The 19,404-nt window shown below is 53.8% G+C and overlaps 1 protein-coding gene across 1 annotated transcript in view; it reads left to right on the top strand.

The window, feature by feature from the left end:
- Nucleotides 1–19,404, top strand: part of Ndrg1 (N-myc downstream regulated 1) — a 49,282-nt gene that overhangs the window by 11,792 nt on the left and 18,086 nt on the right. The window contains exons 3-7 of the mRNA XM_004642489.2: nt 2,065–2,100; nt 14,121–14,226; nt 15,820–15,940; nt 18,312–18,374; nt 19,167–19,227. Of these exons, the coding sequence (XP_004642546.1) occupies nt 2,065–2,100; nt 14,121–14,226; nt 15,820–15,940; nt 18,312–18,374; nt 19,167–19,227 (387 nt within the window). The remainder of the gene's footprint in view (nt 1–2,064; nt 2,101–14,120; nt 14,227–15,819; nt 15,941–18,311; nt 18,375–19,166; nt 19,228–19,404) is intronic.

Genomic DNA, 19,404 nt, shown 5'->3' with positions numbered 1-19,404 from the left:
AGTCGTACTTCCAGTGTGGCTGGTGGCTGCTCTAGCTTCTGTGTTGTCCTCACTGCACAGAGGAGGGGGTGGAGTCTCAGGGAGTTCAGTTTATCCTCAGCCATACAGCTGCAAAATATGGGGCATGGACTCACACCCAGGCCTGCTCCCTATGCACAACAGACTGTCGATTTCATTCCCCACCTTGCAGATAAACGCATTGGCCTCAGATAGGGGGGAAATTGCTCAGGTTCATTCTAGAGCTTGACACAGGTAGGATGATAAGGCCTGCCTGGGGAAGCAGCAGAAAGCTCAGGATCACTGTGTGCCTAGGGTCCATGGACCCCTTCCGAGGGGGCCGGATGGGACCCTCCTAGGCCCTATGACCACTCCATTCAGCCCTCTGTGTCCACTGTTTCTACATTGAAGATCCAATCAGCCATGGATCCAAGACACTGGCAAACACACTGTGTCTGCACATATCCAGAAGCTGGTGTTCCCTGGGCAACGCAGTCTAGGGACCGAGAGATGATATCAGGTATGCAGGAGCCATGTGCAGGCTGTGCGCAAATCCTGCTCCACTTTATATAAGGGACTTGAGCAGCTGTGGAGGACCCAGATCCCTTCACTCAGATGCTGAGGGGGTGACTGTGCTCAGCTTTGCCGTTACAGCCTGCCAGCGACCATGGACATTTCATAAGTGGATGACTTTCAGTGTCCCAGTAAAACTTTATTTACAAAAACAGGTGGTGAACTATCATCTCCCAACTATATACTGTGTAAGCTCTAAATCACCTCCTAAATCTTTGTTCTCGGCCTATAACAGTCTTAAAAAGTAAGCTAACAAAAACCCACAGGAGGTACAGCTACATATCAACATATTTGTAACACCCCTTTTTATAAACCATACAGCAGCATTGCACACCCTGCTTTATCCACTTAAGTGTGTCTCAGAGATCTTTCTAACGGCAGCCCACAGATTTGGGTTTCCATTTCCAGCTGCATAGTATTCCACCAATTTTTTGGCCAATGTGCAGTATGTGGATGGTGGGTCTCCTGCGCCTTCCGCTGCTACAGGCAATGACACAGAATGTTTGTCCCTCACTGCACTAACAATGCCTGTCCCTGTGCAGCTGCGTGCGTGCACCTGGAGAGGGCGCTCTTGGGAGTGGCACAGCTGAGCCCAAGGGCACATGCATTCCAAAAAGCATTATGTTTTTCAGGCATCCTACGGTATGTGTTATTTTTGAATCAGACATTTAAGAGCTTGTGGACTGTAGGTTGCCCACTCATCTGCCTCTCAGGGTGGATTCACCTTTTCCTTTACAGTCTGGGAGGAAAGAAGAACTTTACAACTCTGCCGGGTGTCTGTCTTCAACCTGGACTGTCCTTCCTCAGGCTGGTCAGGGAGGGTTGAGTGGGGCTTAGTTTGCAGGGAATATCTCTATTTCTGTCTCTGAGTCAGGAAAATGTCAGCAATGTTTCTTGGAAAGCTTGGCCAAGTGAGGTGTCTGGCCTCCTCTGAGCCACACTTCCACACCCCTACTGGGGACTTGAACTTTTTTTGGGTACTTTTTCTGCCCCTGAAAGGTCTAGCAGGAGATGGAATTTGGGTTGAAATTCAGAATGTTTAGATTAAGAGGAATGCGTAGAGATTTCCATTCTCATCTTAACACTTATAAAAGATTGGATGTTAATCCAGAATCCAGATGATATCGGCCATTAAAAAAAATTGAAGGCAGACAACGACATGGTCAGGTTTGAGCTGTGAAAGTGTAGTGTGGGAGTAGAGACTAGGAGACCAGCGAGTGTCCATCACACTCCTGCATCCCTCAGGCTTGTGGTCGCTGTAGGCCTCCAGATCTTTTTCACCAAGGCTGTCATCAAAAAGGAATCCACCTAATGTGTCTTCTTTTTCTGCTGGACTGCTTTCATTTAAAAGGAAAAAGAAAGGCTTCTTTGCAATCAGTAAGAGAGGCCACCAGAGATGGAAGGTAGACAGCAGCCTGGTGTGAACAGCCACTATGTTCCAAAAATATTGCTCTAAGAAACCTGACCATCTGTCCTGTCTGGTTTTTTCCACAGACCATCACTGGCCTTCTGCACGAGTTTGATGTCCAGGCAAGTAGAAGACACAGCTTCCCTCCTCGCTCCATGTCCTGCTCCTCTCTTTCCTTCCTTCTGTTTGATTGCAGGATCCCTGATCAAATGTGAGAGCCAGGGAAGGGGAAGAAGTAGGCCCAGCTGGGCCCTACCCTGAGCCTGTGTCCTGGTAGGAGGTGGTGTGAGTTCCAGCCAGAGAAGTGTAGCCAGTCCATCCCAGGAGAGCGGGGCAGATGCACAGCCACAGCCTGCAGAGCCCACAGCCTGGTGGGGAACACGGGGCAAGCATGGGACACCAGGCAGGCTAGAGACCCTGTGATTTGGTAGGAAGACTCCCTTCCTAGGGCTTGCTGTCCTGGAATTGAAGCATAGTCGTTCTGCTTGGGGTTGGCAGGACAGTCGAGAACACGCCCTGAGGACAGCAGCCTGGGGTACATAGGTGCTGGGCTGGACTCAGAGGCCCGATGCTGGCTGAGCCCTAGGCAACATGGAGATGGGGGACACAAAAAAACCCTGACACTTCAGGAGAACTTGCACCCCCAGAGGAGGAGCAAAGCAAACACGATGAGCCACAGGCACACAGGCAGCTGAGACACGTGGGCCTGAACCTCTGCCTGCTCCCATACAGATGTCTCTGGCTTCAGGCCGCTCTCAGCTGTGGTTCCCTTCTTCTGTCTCACCACTGCCCAGACCACTCTCCTCTGCCTAAGACTCCTGCCCCATGGCCTGCTCCCCCAGCCATCCACAGGCAAGGTCTTGCATTATCTTTGGAAGGAAAAGAAAATTGTAGGCAGGATAGAAGCATTGGATGACACCATCCAGGGAGGCCCTACAGCCCCACGCTGGGTTGCACGCATGGGCATTCTCGCGTTGGAGATCAGCATGGAAGAATTGAGCACATTCACTCTGTTATGTGATGGCTACCAGTGTTCATCTCTAGGACGTTCCATTGTGCAAAACTGCAACTCTGTACTTTCCTTTCCCAGCCCCTGGGATCCACCATGCTTTTTCCTGTGGGTTTGATGGCTGTAACTGCCTCGTGTGAGTGGAACAGCTGTCCCTTTGTCTCTGGCCCATTTCCTTGAGCCTCAGCTCCTCCAAGCCCATCTGGGTTGAGCATGCTTCGGGGCCGCCTTCACTTTTAAGGCTGAGTCCTATTCCCCTATGTGAGTACACTGTACTTGGCTTAGCCACTCCTTCCTGGATTCTTGGGTGGCTTCCACCTTCTGGCTGCGGTGACTAACCCTGCTTTGAACACGGGTCTAGGCAGAGCTATTTGAGGCTTATTTCAGTTCTTGACAGGTCTCTAAGTAGGAGTAGAGCTGTTGGCTCCTGCGGTCATTGTGGATATTTAACATCTTGGTTACTGATTCTGGAAAACCTAGAAAGCATAGTATATCTTTTCCTGCAGTTCTCAGTTTGTGTCGCTTCCGATCCGTTGCGAAGCTCTAGGACTGCCGTGGCTGGTACAGCAGAGGACAGTGGAGCTGTGGTCCTACTACTGGTTTAGGTCAAACAGAGGGCTCTGCAGGCCAGAGGTGCTGGGAACCGCACCCTTAGGATACTGACGAAGTGGGAGGTCCTAAGAGGAGGGGAGGGTGGCAGAGGCCGGACAAGGTCTGAGAACATCATGTGCCAGGCCTGGACTTATCCCCTGTGTACTTTGCCAGCTCTGTCCTGTAGGGTGGGCAGTTTCTCTATTGAAAAATCCTTTGTTCCTTGCCCAGTGTGGTCCTTGGTGCTGGGGATACAGTGGCAAGGTGACAAGCAGCACTGTTGTTCTCAGGGACTTATATCCAGAAGTACCTCAAGGAGTCTGAGTGCTGAAGCTCCGTAAGGTGTTGTGCTGTGTGCACCCCACACCGAGCTCACCTGAGCAGTCCTGTCCGCATTGCGCAGATGGAGGTCCTGTGGCCCAGAGAGGTTAAGAAGCCTGCTGGGAGCTTCAGGCTGGACAGGAAGGGCCAGCTGAGTACCCTGGCCACGTGCTTGAAACTTTTGCTCTCTCTACAAAGTTAGCCTGACAGACAACAGAAACAATGAAGGAAATGGGATGGCCCCACCTACGCTGGGGGCGTGACAGTAACAGTATGGGCTGCTGTGAAGCAGGTGAGGGGCAAGGCAAGGTGGGCTCTGTCTTAGGTGGTCTGAGACGGCTTCTTGTGTGGTGACATTGCGCTGAAGGAGAGTTGGACCAGCCATGCACCTAGGAGACGAGGGACTCGAGGGATTTGGTCATCCTAAGGCAGAGGAGGCAGCACAGGTGAACCACTATGCCCCGGATTCAGAGCTTTCCCAGGAGAGAGATGCGTCACTCCCGTGAGCTATATTGACTCCACCTTACGTGTGTCATGCAGTCTGAACTGAACCTCACTGTCGAGCGACATTTTGTCAAGGTTGTTGCCAAAAGATTTTTGTACAGAACTATTCTTTTGGATGTGGCTCTCAGACCTGGGGGTCCCATTTAAGAAGGCCACCCCAGATTGTCAACAGGGTCTCCATGAATACCATAACTCTCCACATTGCCGGGCGTGAGCTCACTGTAAGACTGCCTTCAAAATGTGTCGCACTGGGTGATGAAATGGCTGTGGTGGGTCCCTGTACCTCAGGCCAGGAGCTGAGCATGACAGAGCCTTGTCGGTCTGAGGGGCTGCAGGGTGTCCCCACACAGGGTAGCCCAGTGTGCCATGACCTCAGAATGCTCTTGGAGGCTCCAGTGAAGTGACAGCCACCTGTCAGCTGTTGTCTTCCCATGAGACACACTGGTCCCCACAGTTTCCTCTGCTCTCTGGCTCAGTCATCTAGGACCTGTCCCCCTTATCCTGCTTTACAGATGAGGAAAACAAGGCTTTGAGGTGACCCTGCTGTCCCTGCGCCATCTGAACCTCACCCCGAGGCTTGCTCAGACCTGAGGCCAGTTCCTAGGCGCAGGCCCCCATTCTGCATTGCAATGGCTGCTGTTTTAACCAATCTGGCCACGCACAGGGTCTAACAGTGCCTTACTGGGTTTACATGAAACCTGGGAGCACACACTGGTGGGGACGTGATCGGCTGCCTTCCCAGCCACCTCATTGCATGTCATCCCCCATCTGCTTCCTATCACAGGGTCCTGTACCCAGTGTCTGGAAATCAGGCTAAGGATTTCAGCTGTCTCCCTGTGCATACCTGCAAGCACCTCAGCAGTCTCTTCTTGCCTTTTCTATTGTAGCTAAGTATTTAAGCTTTAAAAAACCTTTTTAATGGATCTAAGCGCACACACACACACACACCCCATCACCCAGAGCTCCTTTGAGTGGAGTCACCATAAAGTCAGCTTTGACCTGCAGAACCACCAGCCTTGGGAGACAGCATGGCTTCCGGAGCACACGGCATCGTGCCACATCTCTCACCACTGACGTCACATTAGGGTGGTCTGTCCGGGCCTCACAAATGTTTTAGGGTAAATTAATGAGTGATACCAGTATGAGGCCCTAGCAGCTGCTCCCAGGCTCCTAGGTGCCCCCTTCCTGGAGAGGTTCTGGGGCCCTTGGAGCACAAGGCTGGGCAGCTGCTGGGCTAGCAGCAGTGGCTGCAGGAAGGACAGTTTCATCCGGGCCTGCTGAGAAGATGCTGGCATTAGGGTCAAGAAGTTGCATTTGCAAATTGAGTAGTTGGAAAGGTGGTAGCATCTTGGGTTCTAGCTGATTTTCCTGGCTGTAACTATGGAGTCCCAAGACTGTCAGAAGTGGTGGATGCCTTTGAGGTAGCCCAGCCATAACCCTTCTTTCATAACCTCAGATGGGGAGACTTTACGAAGCGATTGGATTGGGTGTTACCTTGTCTCAGAGCTTCCCTCACCAGGACACCAGGTGTTATCTCTGCTTTTAGATAAGAGACCAGTTTGAAGATATGTAGGGACTTGCAAAACCATGCCATGAGGTAGTTCTAAGTGTAGGTCAGGCTGACACTAGGCACGTGAGGATCGTGAGTCTACAGTGACCGCAGTCTCTCAAGTATAAAGCCTAGGCAGAAGCTGCTGTGCGTCTCCGCGTGTCTCTCACTGGATCTTTGTACCCACCACATAAGGCAAGCATCTCTGCCCTTCTTTTGTGCCCTGGGAGACCCACAGCCCAGGGAGCGCCTAAGGCATTTCCCCAGAGTCATCGCAATTGCTGTCTCCACGTCCATGTCCAGAGCCACAGTCCTGTAGGGAGCTCTGGTGAGAGGACAGCAGAGTTGCGTCCAGTACCCACAGTTCCCAGGTCATGGGCTGGGTAGCTCCCTGTGCTCCAGATTGCCTTTCCTCTTGGCTTTGTTGTTTCTAATTCCTTCCACCTGGATCTTTAGTTATTCAGCTGGTTTGATTTGGTTTGGTTTCCATGGGAATCTGTGTGTTCAGCATGGGTCTCTGGGAAACAGACTGCTGTTACCCACAGGAGCTCCTGGGTGAGAGGCAAGGGAGGGGTGATGGGCATGGCCTCCTGGAGTGTGGCTCGAGAGCCCAGGAGAGCTTGATCCCTCTCAGGGAGGCTAACACCTTCCCTGTCCTGTCCCTTAGAATCTCTTAGCTCAAGGGAAAATGGAAATGGTAGTGACCCTCCACTAATTCCCTCCTCTGCACACTATTGCTCCTTATTTTCCAGCCCTCTGAGGTGGGCAGAATGTAAGCAAAAGCTCTGGAATCCTAAGCCCACCCTTCCCATCCTCACCCTCTCCCCACCCCACCTCCTGGCAAAGCTGCTACGACTCAGAGCCAACTAGGTGACAGATGGCAGTGCGCTCATCTGGATCAACACAGAGGCTGTGGGGTGCCATGTGGCTGTCTGCTCCCCTTGTGGGCTCCCTAGGAGTGGCCGCCAGATGCAGGATGCCTCACCACCTGGCGCCAGGGTGGGTCCAGGTGGGTGTGTCCAGGCCAGGCTCCACCACACGCAGGTAGACATCATCTCCATGTGCCAAGAAAGGTACAGCAGACGGAAGTGGATCCAGATGCAGCCTGTCCTTTGCCAACTGTGATGCCCAGTTGACCTTCCCGGGACTTAACATTCTAATCTGTAAAGGAGGAGGGTATCGCTGTCTGGGCAGAGGTCTCAGCAGTTAAACCCACGCGGCCTTGGATCAGCATGCAGCCCTCTGCCTTCCTTCCGCTCCTGCTCCTTGGGGGGTGTGGGCTCACTTTCTCTTTCCCTTTTTCCTCCACCAAGAAAGACTTCCCTCTAATTTCTCTGTGAAGAATTGTGGTCCCCATTGTGCAGCAGGAGCCCACACTGATGTCCTCTTGTCCCACAGCAGCCCATTTCCAGATTGTGACGTCTGTTTTGCTCTGTTCCTACTGTGCCTGCTGCAACTTTAGCTAGCTAGAAGCCAGCCTAGACTCCTAGCATCCCAGGCAGGTGGCATTGGTCACCTGTGCTGCAGACCCAAAAGCTATCTGTCACATGGTTGTCTTGTGACCACTGCAAGAGCCAGAGCTGGCTTTATGGCATTTGCTTGGGGGATGCATGGCTGTCCTTATCTGCTAGTGGGACTGTGCCCCCCGCCTGCCCTCCACCCCTCTCTGGTCATCTTCCCTGTTTTATGTGCTCCTTTCTTAATTAAAAGGATTCTAAGGCCAGGGCACAACCCTGGCTCTCTATATGATGGAGACACAGGAGATGAACCAGGAAGCAGTGGGAGGCTGCAGGGCACATTCAGGGCCCTCTCCTGCACCTCTGTCCTGAGTGCTATCTTGCTCCAGTTGCCTTGACTTACAGCTGGCTCTGACTGGCACAGCAGCCTTCTGGGCCTGTCATCCTGTGGGGTGACCCCCTCCTCTGGGCGTGGTGTGCCTAGACCCCAAGGCTGGCTGGCATGGGGGAGGGGTGGTCCAAGGCGCCTCAGACTTAGCGTTATCCTCTTAGGGTCTTGTGTGGTCAGCATCTTCCCAGGGCCTCTGGAGAGGAGAGATCATGGAGGGGCACAGTGATCACCTCTGAGCCGCTGCCAGGGACAGCAGCTAGGGAAAGGGGTGCTTCAGGTCTGTGGAATGGCTTAGTCTGGGGAACAGCTCAGGAGAGCAGGCTGGCTTATTATGGGCCTCGGCTGGCAGCGGATACCTTAGGACAGAGAATCTGATAAGGCCATGATTTAGCCCAGAACACAGGACACATCCATCACTAGAGTGGTGTCACCCAACAACACATCGTGCCCTAGGCGAGGAAACTGTCTTAGTTATTTTCCTTGTCACAGAGATAAAATACCCAGCACCTGAAAATGAAAAGGAAAGATTACTTATGATCCCCAGCTTGTAGAGGTTTAGTCCATGGCCAGCTGACTCCAAAACAGAGCAGCGTGGCCGAGGGGCCTGGCAGAGGAGACGGAGCTCTTGACACAGCAGTGGGAAACAGAGAGAGATTGAGGGGGACCTCCCAGGCCACACCCAGGAGCCCACCTCCTCCAGCCAAGCCTCACCTTCCAGCGTCCCATGTGCCTATAAACTGATAGCCCACTAATGTCCCACCGAGCACAGCGCCCCATTATCTGACCCCTCCCCAGAGCCCCACCCCAGAGCTCCTGCAGCTTGGGGCGGAGGTGTACAGGTGAACCGTCAGAGCAGTCACTCATTCTGGCTAACTGGAAGGCCTCGTCAGGAAGGCAGTGAATGTCGCCCCACCCCAGATTCCCTCCAGCCTTCTGCTCTGTCATCCTGGATGTGTAGTTTCTGTCTTTATGGTTAGAAAAGGGCTACTGAATCCCTAAGCGTCTTATCTGCATTCCAGGTAGGAAGCACGTGGGAGAGCTAAAAGGAGGAAAAATCAAAATTCCAAGGAATCAAAATTCCTTTTTATTTTAAATGGATTTATTTATTCGGTGCAGGGTCTCCCTACGCAGCTCGGACTCATAGTGATCCTCCCGGCTCCACCTCCTCAGCACTGGGATAACAGACCTGTGCTAGCTACCATGCCCATTTTCAGGGATGGCACAGTGGGCCTGGGTTCTGGAGCTGGCACAGCATTTGCCACCAGGGATCGAACCCAAGTCCTTGTACTTGCCAGCCCAGTGCTTAGACCACTGAGCTATCTCTTCAGCCCCTAAGGTTGATCCTTAAAAACTAAATAAGAAACATACAAAACAGAATCCTTTAACTGAAAGCCTAGAAAATTCTGCTCGTTTCACATTGTCCAAACCCATGTCTCTTGACCAGCTTCGATACAAGAGAGACGGCAAGAAGAGAATTTTATCAAGCTATACTGCTGCTTAGAGAAAAAAATGGAATCTTATTAATTTTTTAAAAAAAGAGAGAGAGAAAGAAGAGCTGTTTGGTCTGCTCCAACTGTCTGCTCTAGTTCATTAGGCCCCCAAGCCAGGATGGACAGCCACAGAGATGAAACCTTCCGGTTGTATGTAGCGGCAGGTGTCGTTCGCCACCTGCCAGGTGTAGGCCCTCGTGGTGGGAGCCGTGTGGGCTGCTTGCTGGCTAATAGGCAATGCAGACTGTGCCATTCCCTAGGCCTCCCCTCTGGGCCAGAGCTTGTCTACACAGTCCTCTTTCCTCTCTGGGGACCGGCAGTATGCTCGAGCAGGCAGTCGCTGTGCAGACAGTTCCGATTGTGGCTGCTGCGCATTAGCAAGAGCAGGCACGTGCTGCGGGAGTAGGTGCGCAGCCGGGCCTCCACCACCCAGAGATGCTTGGGCTTCGTCCTTTGTGCTTCCCACACTCCCATCCCTGTGCGCCTGCAGTTTAGGGTGAAGGCGCGTCTCGGCAGGGTAGGAGGAGCAGGCGCTGGGCTCTGCTCTGCTGCCGAGGTGACCCCAGCGGCTGTGTGGTTAGCACTGGGAGCTGTGGGGAGCTGGACTGACCTGCAGCTGCGTGAGTGTGGGGACCTGAGCTGCTGTGTGCCGTCGGGCAACACAGTATGCCTCGAGTAGCGAGCCTCCTCCAGCCCCTTCCTGCTAGGCCTGCCTACAGGGCACGATGGCCAGATGCACCGTTGCTTCACACCGGCCCCTCCCGTTCCTCTTGTGTGAACTTGGGCAAGTCACTTAACCCCGCTCACCGTCAGTTCCCTCATCTGTAGAACGTAGATGAGCGTTACCCAAAGGGGTCGTTGTGTAGTCAGTGAGAGGACACTCTGGGCAGGGCTTGTAATGGGCTGGCCAGTGCAATTCCTGCCACCACCATCATAGCCGTCACACTGCACCCAGAGAAAGAAGCTTCTAGAATCTTCCAGAACAGGGTAGAGAAGAACCAGAGTGGCCTTTGTTCTGGGGCCTTTGTCTTTCGCACCCCCACGGCTGGATGAGATTCCCATGAGGGTCTTCTGCAGGCTGCTTCTGAGCTGTGATGGGGCTGCGCAGAAGGTTCTGGGTGATGAACCCGGATACAGGAAGTCTTCCCGTCAGGGACACACAGTGGAATGACATTTGATTACTGGTGCCCTATCTTTGTGAATGTGGGACAGGTCCTTTCTCCCAGGACACTGGGTGATTCATCCCTACAGGCACAGGACAGAATGTTCCTTAGGGACCCAAAGAACACAATGGCGTGTGTTTGTGTGTGTTAATTCTCCCATTCAGTCTTAGACAGTCTTCCTGAATTTGGCCAATGGAGAGAGAGAGCACAGAAGTTGGTGTAGTGGGGTGTGTGTGTGTGTGTGTGTGTGTACATGTATGCATGCGCACATTTGCTTTGCCCCTCTTTCCTATGCAGACTGATAGGTGTGGAGCTCAGAGAGGGCCTAGGGGGTGGCCCATGGACCTTGACCCAAGGGCCCAGGACCCCACAAGGCAGGACTGTAGTTGTTCTACCACATCGGCTGGTGGCCAGGGGAGGTCACTGGATTTCTTGCCCTGTGCACGTCCCTGCGGCTGTGTGTCAGGTGCCCTGCCTGGGCTGGGTGGGTGCTTAGCTCGCCTTGTCTCTTACCTCAGCCCACTCGTGATGAGGGGCAGCCTGCATCATGGACCACCATGACATCACTTCTGTCTCCTAACACTGGGGCCTTTGCCCTGGTAAGTCTGGACGTGGCAAATGTGGGGACCTGCTCAGGCTAAGCATCAGGGCAGGGCCAGGTACAGGCTGTGGGGAGGACTCCTGCGTGCTGAGAGTGAGCTGGTCCTGGGAGATGTTACAGGGAGCAGCCACCTGGTGTGAATCTGAGGTTGCCAGTGCTGTGGTGGCGAGAGTGCTGTTCTGGGAGGTCACACATCCATGGCCCTGCACGTCTGAGGTTTTGCCAGTGGTCCTTGGTGCTTTGTGTAGGCAGTTCTGAGTGGAATAATCAGACACCTAGGTGGCCTTCCTTGAGGATTGGGGGGTGGGCCATTCAAATTAAAAGTTCTATGTTGTAATGCAGCCGAAGAGATGGGTGAAAGAGGAGAGAGTATCCCACTCCTGGGCCTCCCAGCACCTTTGAAGGTGCAGGCAGGCTGGGTGACCACCCTCTGCCACCGCTGTGTCGTGTGTGCTGAGCATCCCTTCCTGCGGGAACCTGTTCAGATTCACATGGTAATTCTGATCCTCAGGGGCTGGAGGAGCTGCTCTCTCCAGTTCAGAGGCCAGGACCTGCAGGGCTGGGGGTTGGAGCATACCCTTGAACCTGAGCGTGTGGGCAGAGGGGACACTGCCTGGCTTGGCCTATTTTTAGAGGGAGCCATGTGGGTCAGACAATAAAGATTGTGACCCCACAATGAGCCATTGTGGCTTCAGGGCCCAGCAGATGACCAGTGGCCCCATGGGGGCTGGGCCTGGTCATTGATGAAGTCGGCTGTGGATTTTTCCAGTGTTTGTTATGACCAGAGAAGCAGTGCTGGTCTCAGAGGGCAGGAGGGCAGGAAATGGCAGACTGGTTTGCTGTTTTCCAGGAAACTTGGTTGGGGTCTCTGAGGAGACCCAGGGTGAGGGTTTCCTCCAAGCTGTGCCTATGTGTCAGCACCATCGTTCTGGACCCTCTGTGGGCCCAAGCCCTCCTGCTCCATGAGGGTGCAGCATGGCTCTCACTCTGTGTGCTTCCAGGGTTTCTGTGTTAGGGCCAAGACCCCCATGATCCTCGCTCAGCACAGGGAATGGTGGCTCTTGCTGAAACAGGACACTAAATGCAGACATGTTTTTCTCTTCTTGGATCAGACTCTCACTGGCTTTGCAGGATTTGAGAGCCTTCTTTGGGCTTCCTGCCAGCCCCCACTAGGGTAAATCCAGAGAACCTGCCCCGTAAGGGGCCTTCTACGACTGGCCGCTGGCTTGGGAGTTTTTGTCCACATATCTCTCTGAGGAATTTGAGAGCCTTGCACATAGTAGGTGCCTAATAAATGGTGGCTGAATGAAATAGAACTGGCCTAAGTGTCCACAGTTGCAAGTAGGAACAGAGGCAGGATCTAACCTCCAGCCTATGTTGACAGTGAGGTGTGGCCAGTCACTCTGCCTGACCAGAGATGACTGCATAGGGGTCCTGGTACAGCTGCCTGCTGTGTCCCATAGGTCTCCAACACACTCAGGAGGTGGACAGGCACCAGGCTGCACCCAAGTTACAGATGGGATGATCAGTGCAAGCCCATGGGCTCCTAGCTGGGTGGTCACCTGTCCCTTCTTGTGAGGTGGCTTGTCAGTGGATTCCTGGCTCTAGCATGTCCACTGTTCCACTCTCATGCCTCATCTTCTCTCAAGAGTAACCCTAGAGGAGTGGACCCTGGCAGTGTGAGTGTGGGTTGGCATTTTCAATCACCCACTATATGAGGGATGCTGAGTCTAGCTGCCTGGGAGCACCCCTCTGTCACCTGCCTGTGTGGCTCTGACTACCACTTCATGCCCCTCAGCCAGAGAGAGAAAGGGTCATAGGTTTCAGAGCTCTTAGCAAGGTGAAGGGGCTGAAAAGAAGTGGCTCAGTGTTTATATCATCAGGAAGGCCTCTGTGTACCCTGTGGAGAGGTGGCATGGTGAAGGGAGGTCACTGCTCTCAGACACGGGGTCCCTCCAGGCAGACTGACTGGGGTCTGCAGGAGCTTCTGGGTAACTAAGGGTCAGAAACCCAAGGCAGGGAGGTCCAAGACTGGGGAGAAGGTGGCTGGTTGGGAAAAGCCCATGACCATTGTCCTCTGGGATAGTTTCGGTGACGACGGCAAGGGGAAATTGGGCCTGGGAATGAGCTGAGGTAGCTAGAACCAAGATGGGGGGCTTCGTTCTTTTAAGGTGGGAGAACAGCAAGAGCTGTTTGGAGAGCCCTGAGGGCTTCTGTACCAGCTGGTAGGGGCAGGGGGCAGCTGAGTGAGCCTACTTGATGTAGGCTGAGAAATTATCCTTGACCTGGGGAGAACCCACCTTCCCTTTGAGAGGGAACAGAGGAGAGGAGAAATGTGTTGCTATTTAGGATGGTTTTAGTCAACGCATATGGTATATGTGGGTTAGAAGTGGTGGACTGAGAATTCTAGGTGGTAGATGCCATCCCTAAGACCACCTCTCACTCTTTCTCGTCTTCTGGGTTGGCTGGATTTTCTCTAGGCAGGCTCTTGCCTCATTGTGACAGTGTGGCTGCTGCTGTCCAGCTCCAGGTCCCAGCCCTGCCACGTCAAGTGCCTTCTGCCCCCAGGGGCAAGGAGTGAGTGACGCGGGCTCTAAGTCTGAAGTTGGGAGGTGAAGTCCAAAAACTAGCTCGAGCCTGTGGAACATGAAGAAGGGCCAAGCGCCCACACTCCTGCTAAGACCCAGGGTGAGGGATGGATTTGCAAAGGAAACTGAAGGCTCTTCTTGGAACAGGAAGTCCACTCCAGGCACCCAGAACCGTCAGCTGTCATCGCAGGGCTGTGGGTGGGGTGAGGAGAGGAGGTGGCAGATTTTTTGTTTCTGCTCCCCCCTCAAAGGGTCCCCTTTGTGAACAGAGGAAACAGTGTTTTTCAGCGTGTCTTGGGCCACTCTGGTGCTGTAGCTTTGTGCAGCAATGGTGCCGTCCACTCTGGGCCTCCCCCTTCCTCTGTCTCCTCCCTCCTGAAGACCTGCTGCCCAGGGCTCTGGGCCCCATGTGTACTAGGAGCATCCTCAGAGCACGTGCAGCCCACTCAGCAGGCCTCCATGTGCTGTCTTTCCCCAGGAGCAGGACATCGAGACCTTACACGGCTCTCTGCACATCACCCTGTGTGGGACCCCCAAGGGAAACCGGCCCGTCATCCTTACATACCATGACATCGGCATGAACCGTAAGTTCCCCACAGCTCTGGGGCCCAGAGGCAGGGACAAAAGCCAGCTGGAAAGGGCCCGTCCATTTTGGAACCTTGCTGAGCTGTCCTGGTGGGGGCACTTACTGTGGCCTGGGGGAGCCAGAGATGTACTGTGATGGGCATCTGGCACTGTCACACAGTTGTACAGCCAGGAGAGGAGGCAATTTTAGAACATTTCTCTCACACAAAATGAAATGTGTGTCAACCCCAGTGTTCTGTGCTCCCCATGCCCTGGTGCTGACACGCATCTTTTTTCTGACTCTGTGGATTTGTCTGTTGTGGAAACCTTCCATAGATGGGATCACAGCATGAGTGGGCTCTTGTGGTTGACTCCCCTCACAGTTCTTCGGTCTCTAACCCTACTGGGCCCTGGCTGCTCCTCCAAGCCCTCTGCCCAGCACAGTTCATTGCAGGATGCAGCGTTCTCATTCGTCCGCTCTTCAGCTATGGGTTGTCTCTACGTAGGGGCTACCGTGAATAACGCTATGTAGATGTTTAGACACCAAATTCTTAGTCCCGAGTGCCTTGGTTTTTCCAAGGGGGCTGGACTAGATCTTCCGACTGCTAACGCCACTCAGAGTGCAGGGGAGTCTTCCTATGGTGAGTCAGGAGGCATTTTGTTACAAACGTGAAAACTGCCAGGCTGGAGGCCTGCAGGATTTGGTTCGATGGCCTGCTTTATTTATATTTTTCCAATACTGATTAATGCCTTGAGTTGGGATGATGTCAGGGACTGGAAACCACTTCCCTTTCATTCCCAACTTGTTTTATCTCGCGTCTTGCCTATCTGTCCCTTGTGTCCATTACACACCAGGTCCCACGCTGGGTACTGTCTAGACTTTGTCCCGTGCCGCTGAGCTCTGGGAGGAGCTGGCATCAAGCATGTGAAGTGGCTCCTCTCTGCTGTTTCAGAAAGGCCCCCCTGTGAGTTACAGCAGACTAAAGGCTGTGTTGAAAGACTGCAGGCCCACTCTGGCCTAACACAACCCGTTGCTTTTCCTCACTGTGTAACTTCAGTGAGTACCAAGTGGCACATGGTCAGGGTAGTGATTCAGGGACCCAGTACTCCTGGGTCCTCAGAGGCTTCTGCTGCCGCTCTGGATCTGAAAGATTGGTGGGAGACGAGCGAAGCATAGGGGACTGGCTGCAGATGTGTGGATAACATGGTGACATCACATCCTGTTGGTCAAAGCCCAGTCGCATGACTTCCACTAGTTACGAGTGATCCAGGAGGAAAAGGTGACAGGTTTGGTGACTAGCAACACCTCAGGCCCTCTACAAGTGGCAGATTCACATAGGACACCTTAGGCGGTTCATGCTTTACCTACTATGCTCCTCCATGTTTGAAAGCTTTCTGCGCCCTGGCCAGTACCCCAGATTTGACAGCCTAGAGGACCTAGAGAGGAGCCAGACCAGCCCATCACATGCACCCATGGCTGGGCCAGGGCAGGAGCTGGACTGGGAGCCCTCCCAGCACCGGAGCCAAAGCAATGTACATGGCTGCACAGCCACCCAGCACCCACTGTTTCCTTGCCTGACTTCTTCCTCACCATCTCCTGGCCTTCCCTCCAGACAAAACCTGCTACAACCCCCTCTTCAACTCCGAGGACATGCAGGAGATCACACAGCACTTCGCCGTGTGCCATGTGGATGCTCCTGGGCAGCAGGATGGTGCGCCCTCCTTCCCAGCAGGGTAAGAGCATTAGGGTCGTTCATGCCGCAGGAGCCATGCAAGGGGAGAAGGGATGGGGAGGGATCGAGCTCATTTTAACAGACTTTCTTAATCAGGATAAAATATAAAATTTACTATTTCATTCAACTTAACATCTTAACCATTCTGAAGTGCTCAGTTTTGGTGCTCTGGCATTGAGTGCAGTCACTGCTGGGTAGCTCCCTCCAGGACCTCTTCCTCACACCCTGCTGAAACTGCGCTCACTAAACTCCTCTCCTCTCTGGCGAGGATGGCTTTATGGCAGGTGCATTCCATGCAACCAGGAGGGAGCCATAGAAGAGTGGGCCTCGGCGGTGAAAAGCCTTGGAAATTTAGAAGAAAGAGGGGCGGGAGGCAATACCACAGGTGCACGTACTGCACGCTCCAGAATTTGTATCTGTCAGTGTCATTGTCATGTACCTGACAACCGGTGTCGTCGGCCCCATGTTCTAGATGAAGCAGCTGAGACACAAGGGGTTCTCCACCTTGCTCAAGGGCATGCAGCTGGAAGGGGGCTTTGGGCTTTTGCTTTGGTCTGCTGCTGGCTCTAAGCCCCATGTCCCTTTAGCGCATGAAGCTGCCTTGTGCCTGGGTGTTTTATTCCCCGGCCTTCTGCGTGGATGGTGCGGCACTTCCACGTCACACGTACAGCTGCGGTGAGGGCAGCTTATGACCCCAGCTGTGTTACCTCGGGAAGCAGCCCTCGGGGACACCCCAGAATGCCCACACTGCAGTGCTTTAGACCAGGTGGACTGTCCCTGAGTGTACAGGCTTCCCTAAGGACCCTTGGGTTTTTTACAGCTAGATAGCCCTTTTTAATATATTTTTTAGAATTATTAATTACTAACATTTATCAGTAAAGAAAGGGAGGGACACTCAGCCCCAGAAGGCCAGAACCAAAGGTAATGGGCTTATTAAAACAGTGAGATACAGTTAATTCTTAACCAGAAGATAAAGCCCTGGAAGTCCGTCAGTAAGAGTCCTGGGTAGGACCACACATTTGCAAGACTTAGAGGGAAACAGGCTCTTAGTGCCCCCTGTCTGGGCTCCACCTGCAGAAACTGTGACTTGCTTTTGTGGAGTCCAGGATGCAGGCTGCTTCCTCTAAGGCAACTAGGCAACCAGGGGTGCAGTGGGGGGAGCCAGTGTCGGAAGGAGCTTGGTTTGCTGTGCCCTGGAGTTACACTTAAGGGTTTCCAGGCCTTGAAAGGGTGGCCTCCTCAATCCCGAGGCTGAGTTCGCAGAGCAGGGCTCGGGAACCTGTCCCTGGGCTCTGCAGTCTGCCCCTTGGACAAGGATTGAGTCCCTCCTTGCCTTACAGCTGGCCTTGGGGGTGGGGAGGGCAGAGAAGCCCCTGAGGTAGGTGGCTCCCCAGCACCACACTTGGGAGCTGCTGACTGCACACTGAGTCCTGACACCATGGTCCCTTCCCTCCTCAGGCTCTCTTCAGCTTGGTAGAGTCGCAGCATCCAGCTCTTCCTGGCCCTTTCTGTGGCTTCCTCTGCTTCCTCTCTGGGCTTCCATACCCCGCAGCATCACTTCCCCTAGAAGCATTTCCTGACCTCTTCAGCAGAACCATCTCCCCTTTGCAATGTCCCCTCTCAGTCCCCTGATGTCACTTGCTAGGCTCTGTCATGGTCACGTTCATGCATTTCTGCTGACTTGCCAGCCAGCTCCTGGTCTGAGTATGTCTGCAGAGCCCCTTGGTTCCTTCTTTAAGAACCTGCTGTGTGGGGGCCATAGTTTCCATGCTGATGTAGTCAGGGTTCTGCTTCCTCTCCCTGAGGTCAGATTGTGAAAGGCATCCAGGGATAGAGTCACTCTTAAGGGGCTCCCAGGCCCTGTGAGGGTGACAGCTCTCAATCCTGAGGTTGATTCAGCAAAGCAGGAGTCAGGACCCCTGGTTAGTACCCCTGCCATCGCCATCCCTATCCTGGGCCCGCCAGAGAGAAGACAGCTGCGCCACCCACAGGGGTCTTGTACAGCCACATGACTTGTTCTCAGCCTCAGTGATGCTTATGAACTTGGTGCTGGGAGTCAAAGCAACCTCAGAGTCAGTGTGAAACTTGAGTGAGCTTTGAATCTCTGCGTGGGTGCCTCTTCCATGGGGCCTGGGGCAGGGGCAGCAGTGCATCCAAAGCCACTTTATAAAATGAAGGTGGGGATTAGGAGGGGAGTAGGGCTGGCCTCATATGGCAGCTGGGCAGGGTGAGCCCCTGTTCCTGTGTGCTGTGGGTGTGCAGCGTAGTGTGGAAGGGCCAGGCCAGGAGTCAGGCGCAGGGCATCCTGGCCTGCACCACCCATGTTGGTGGGGATCCCACCTCTCACTGGCTGCTTCTCTGCATCTTCCCAGGTACATGTACCCCTCCATGGATCAGCTGGCCGAGATGCTTCCTGGAGTCCTTCGCCAGTTTGGGTAAGTACATGAGACAGGTGGCTTCTGGGCTTCCTGCCTCCTGGAGGGGACCCAGCCTGGCCCCTGGCAGCAGGTTGGGGCCAAAGGAGATCACCGTAGTGTGCCCCGTGTCCTTCCCTACCCTCGCCCCATGTTCCTCTCCTACTTCAGCCTTTCTTCTTGAGGGGCCAGTCTTATGATGGCAGCCACCCCTACCCTGTCTTCACCTTGTTGCTCCTTATCCTCCTCCGCTCCACATGGAATGTTCTGGAACAGAGCTGCCAGTACCTCAGCTCCTCTCTTGAGGCCTGGATTGAACCTAGGCCTTTTCACTAAATTACATCCCAGCCCAGTTTTATTTTTTATTTTGAGAAAACATCCTGCAGCCTCACTAAGCTGCCCAAGCTGGGCTCAAACTTGCATCCTCCTGCAGCCCTCCTGCCACAGTCCCATTGAGCCTTTTCCATTTGGCAGATAACGCCACATGGTTCTGGTCCTGTTGATTTCATTCTGAGATTAAAGCAGGGGGGTGGAAGAGACTGTAACGCACCTCGCTGTAAATGGCAGGAGTTGGGGCCCTGGCAGCAGGGCAAGGGACTGAGAAGGACAAGCTCCCCCAGGGTCAGGCTCCTTGGTCCATGCTGAGGCTCAGGGCCCGATTTGCCCCAGGGTCGTCCAGGGCATGAGCAGCTTCGGGTTCCACTTAGCCTAGCTTGTCACCCCCCACAGGAGGAGCAGGGCACACACTGCGGGACAAGGCAGGAGTTGCGGTGTCTCCCCTCCCCATGACGTGACTTCTCAATTCCTTTCCAGGCTGAAGAGCGTCATTGGCATGGGTACAGGTGCCGGCGCCTACATCCTCACCCGCTTTGCTGTGAGTTCCTCAAAATTATATTTGGAGATCTGAAAGAGCATCTAGAAACCATGTGTGTGTTCATGTGCGCGCACCCCCACACCTTTGCCTTCTCCCTCACTGAAGCATAGCACCAGATGTGCTCTCTGTCCCAGCCTGGCTCATGGCAGTTAGGACGAATGGCTTTGTCACCACTGG

Source organism: Octodon degus, unplaced genomic scaffold (assembly GCF_000260255.1).
Source record: "Octodon degus isolate 3935 unplaced genomic scaffold, OctDeg1.0 scaffold00154, whole genome shotgun sequence".
NCBI classification, from domain to species: domain Eukaryota; kingdom Metazoa; phylum Chordata; class Mammalia; order Rodentia; family Octodontidae; genus Octodon; species Octodon degus.
Note: the sequence above shows the minus strand (reverse complement) of the source record. Positions and strands in the feature narration are given on the sequence as shown.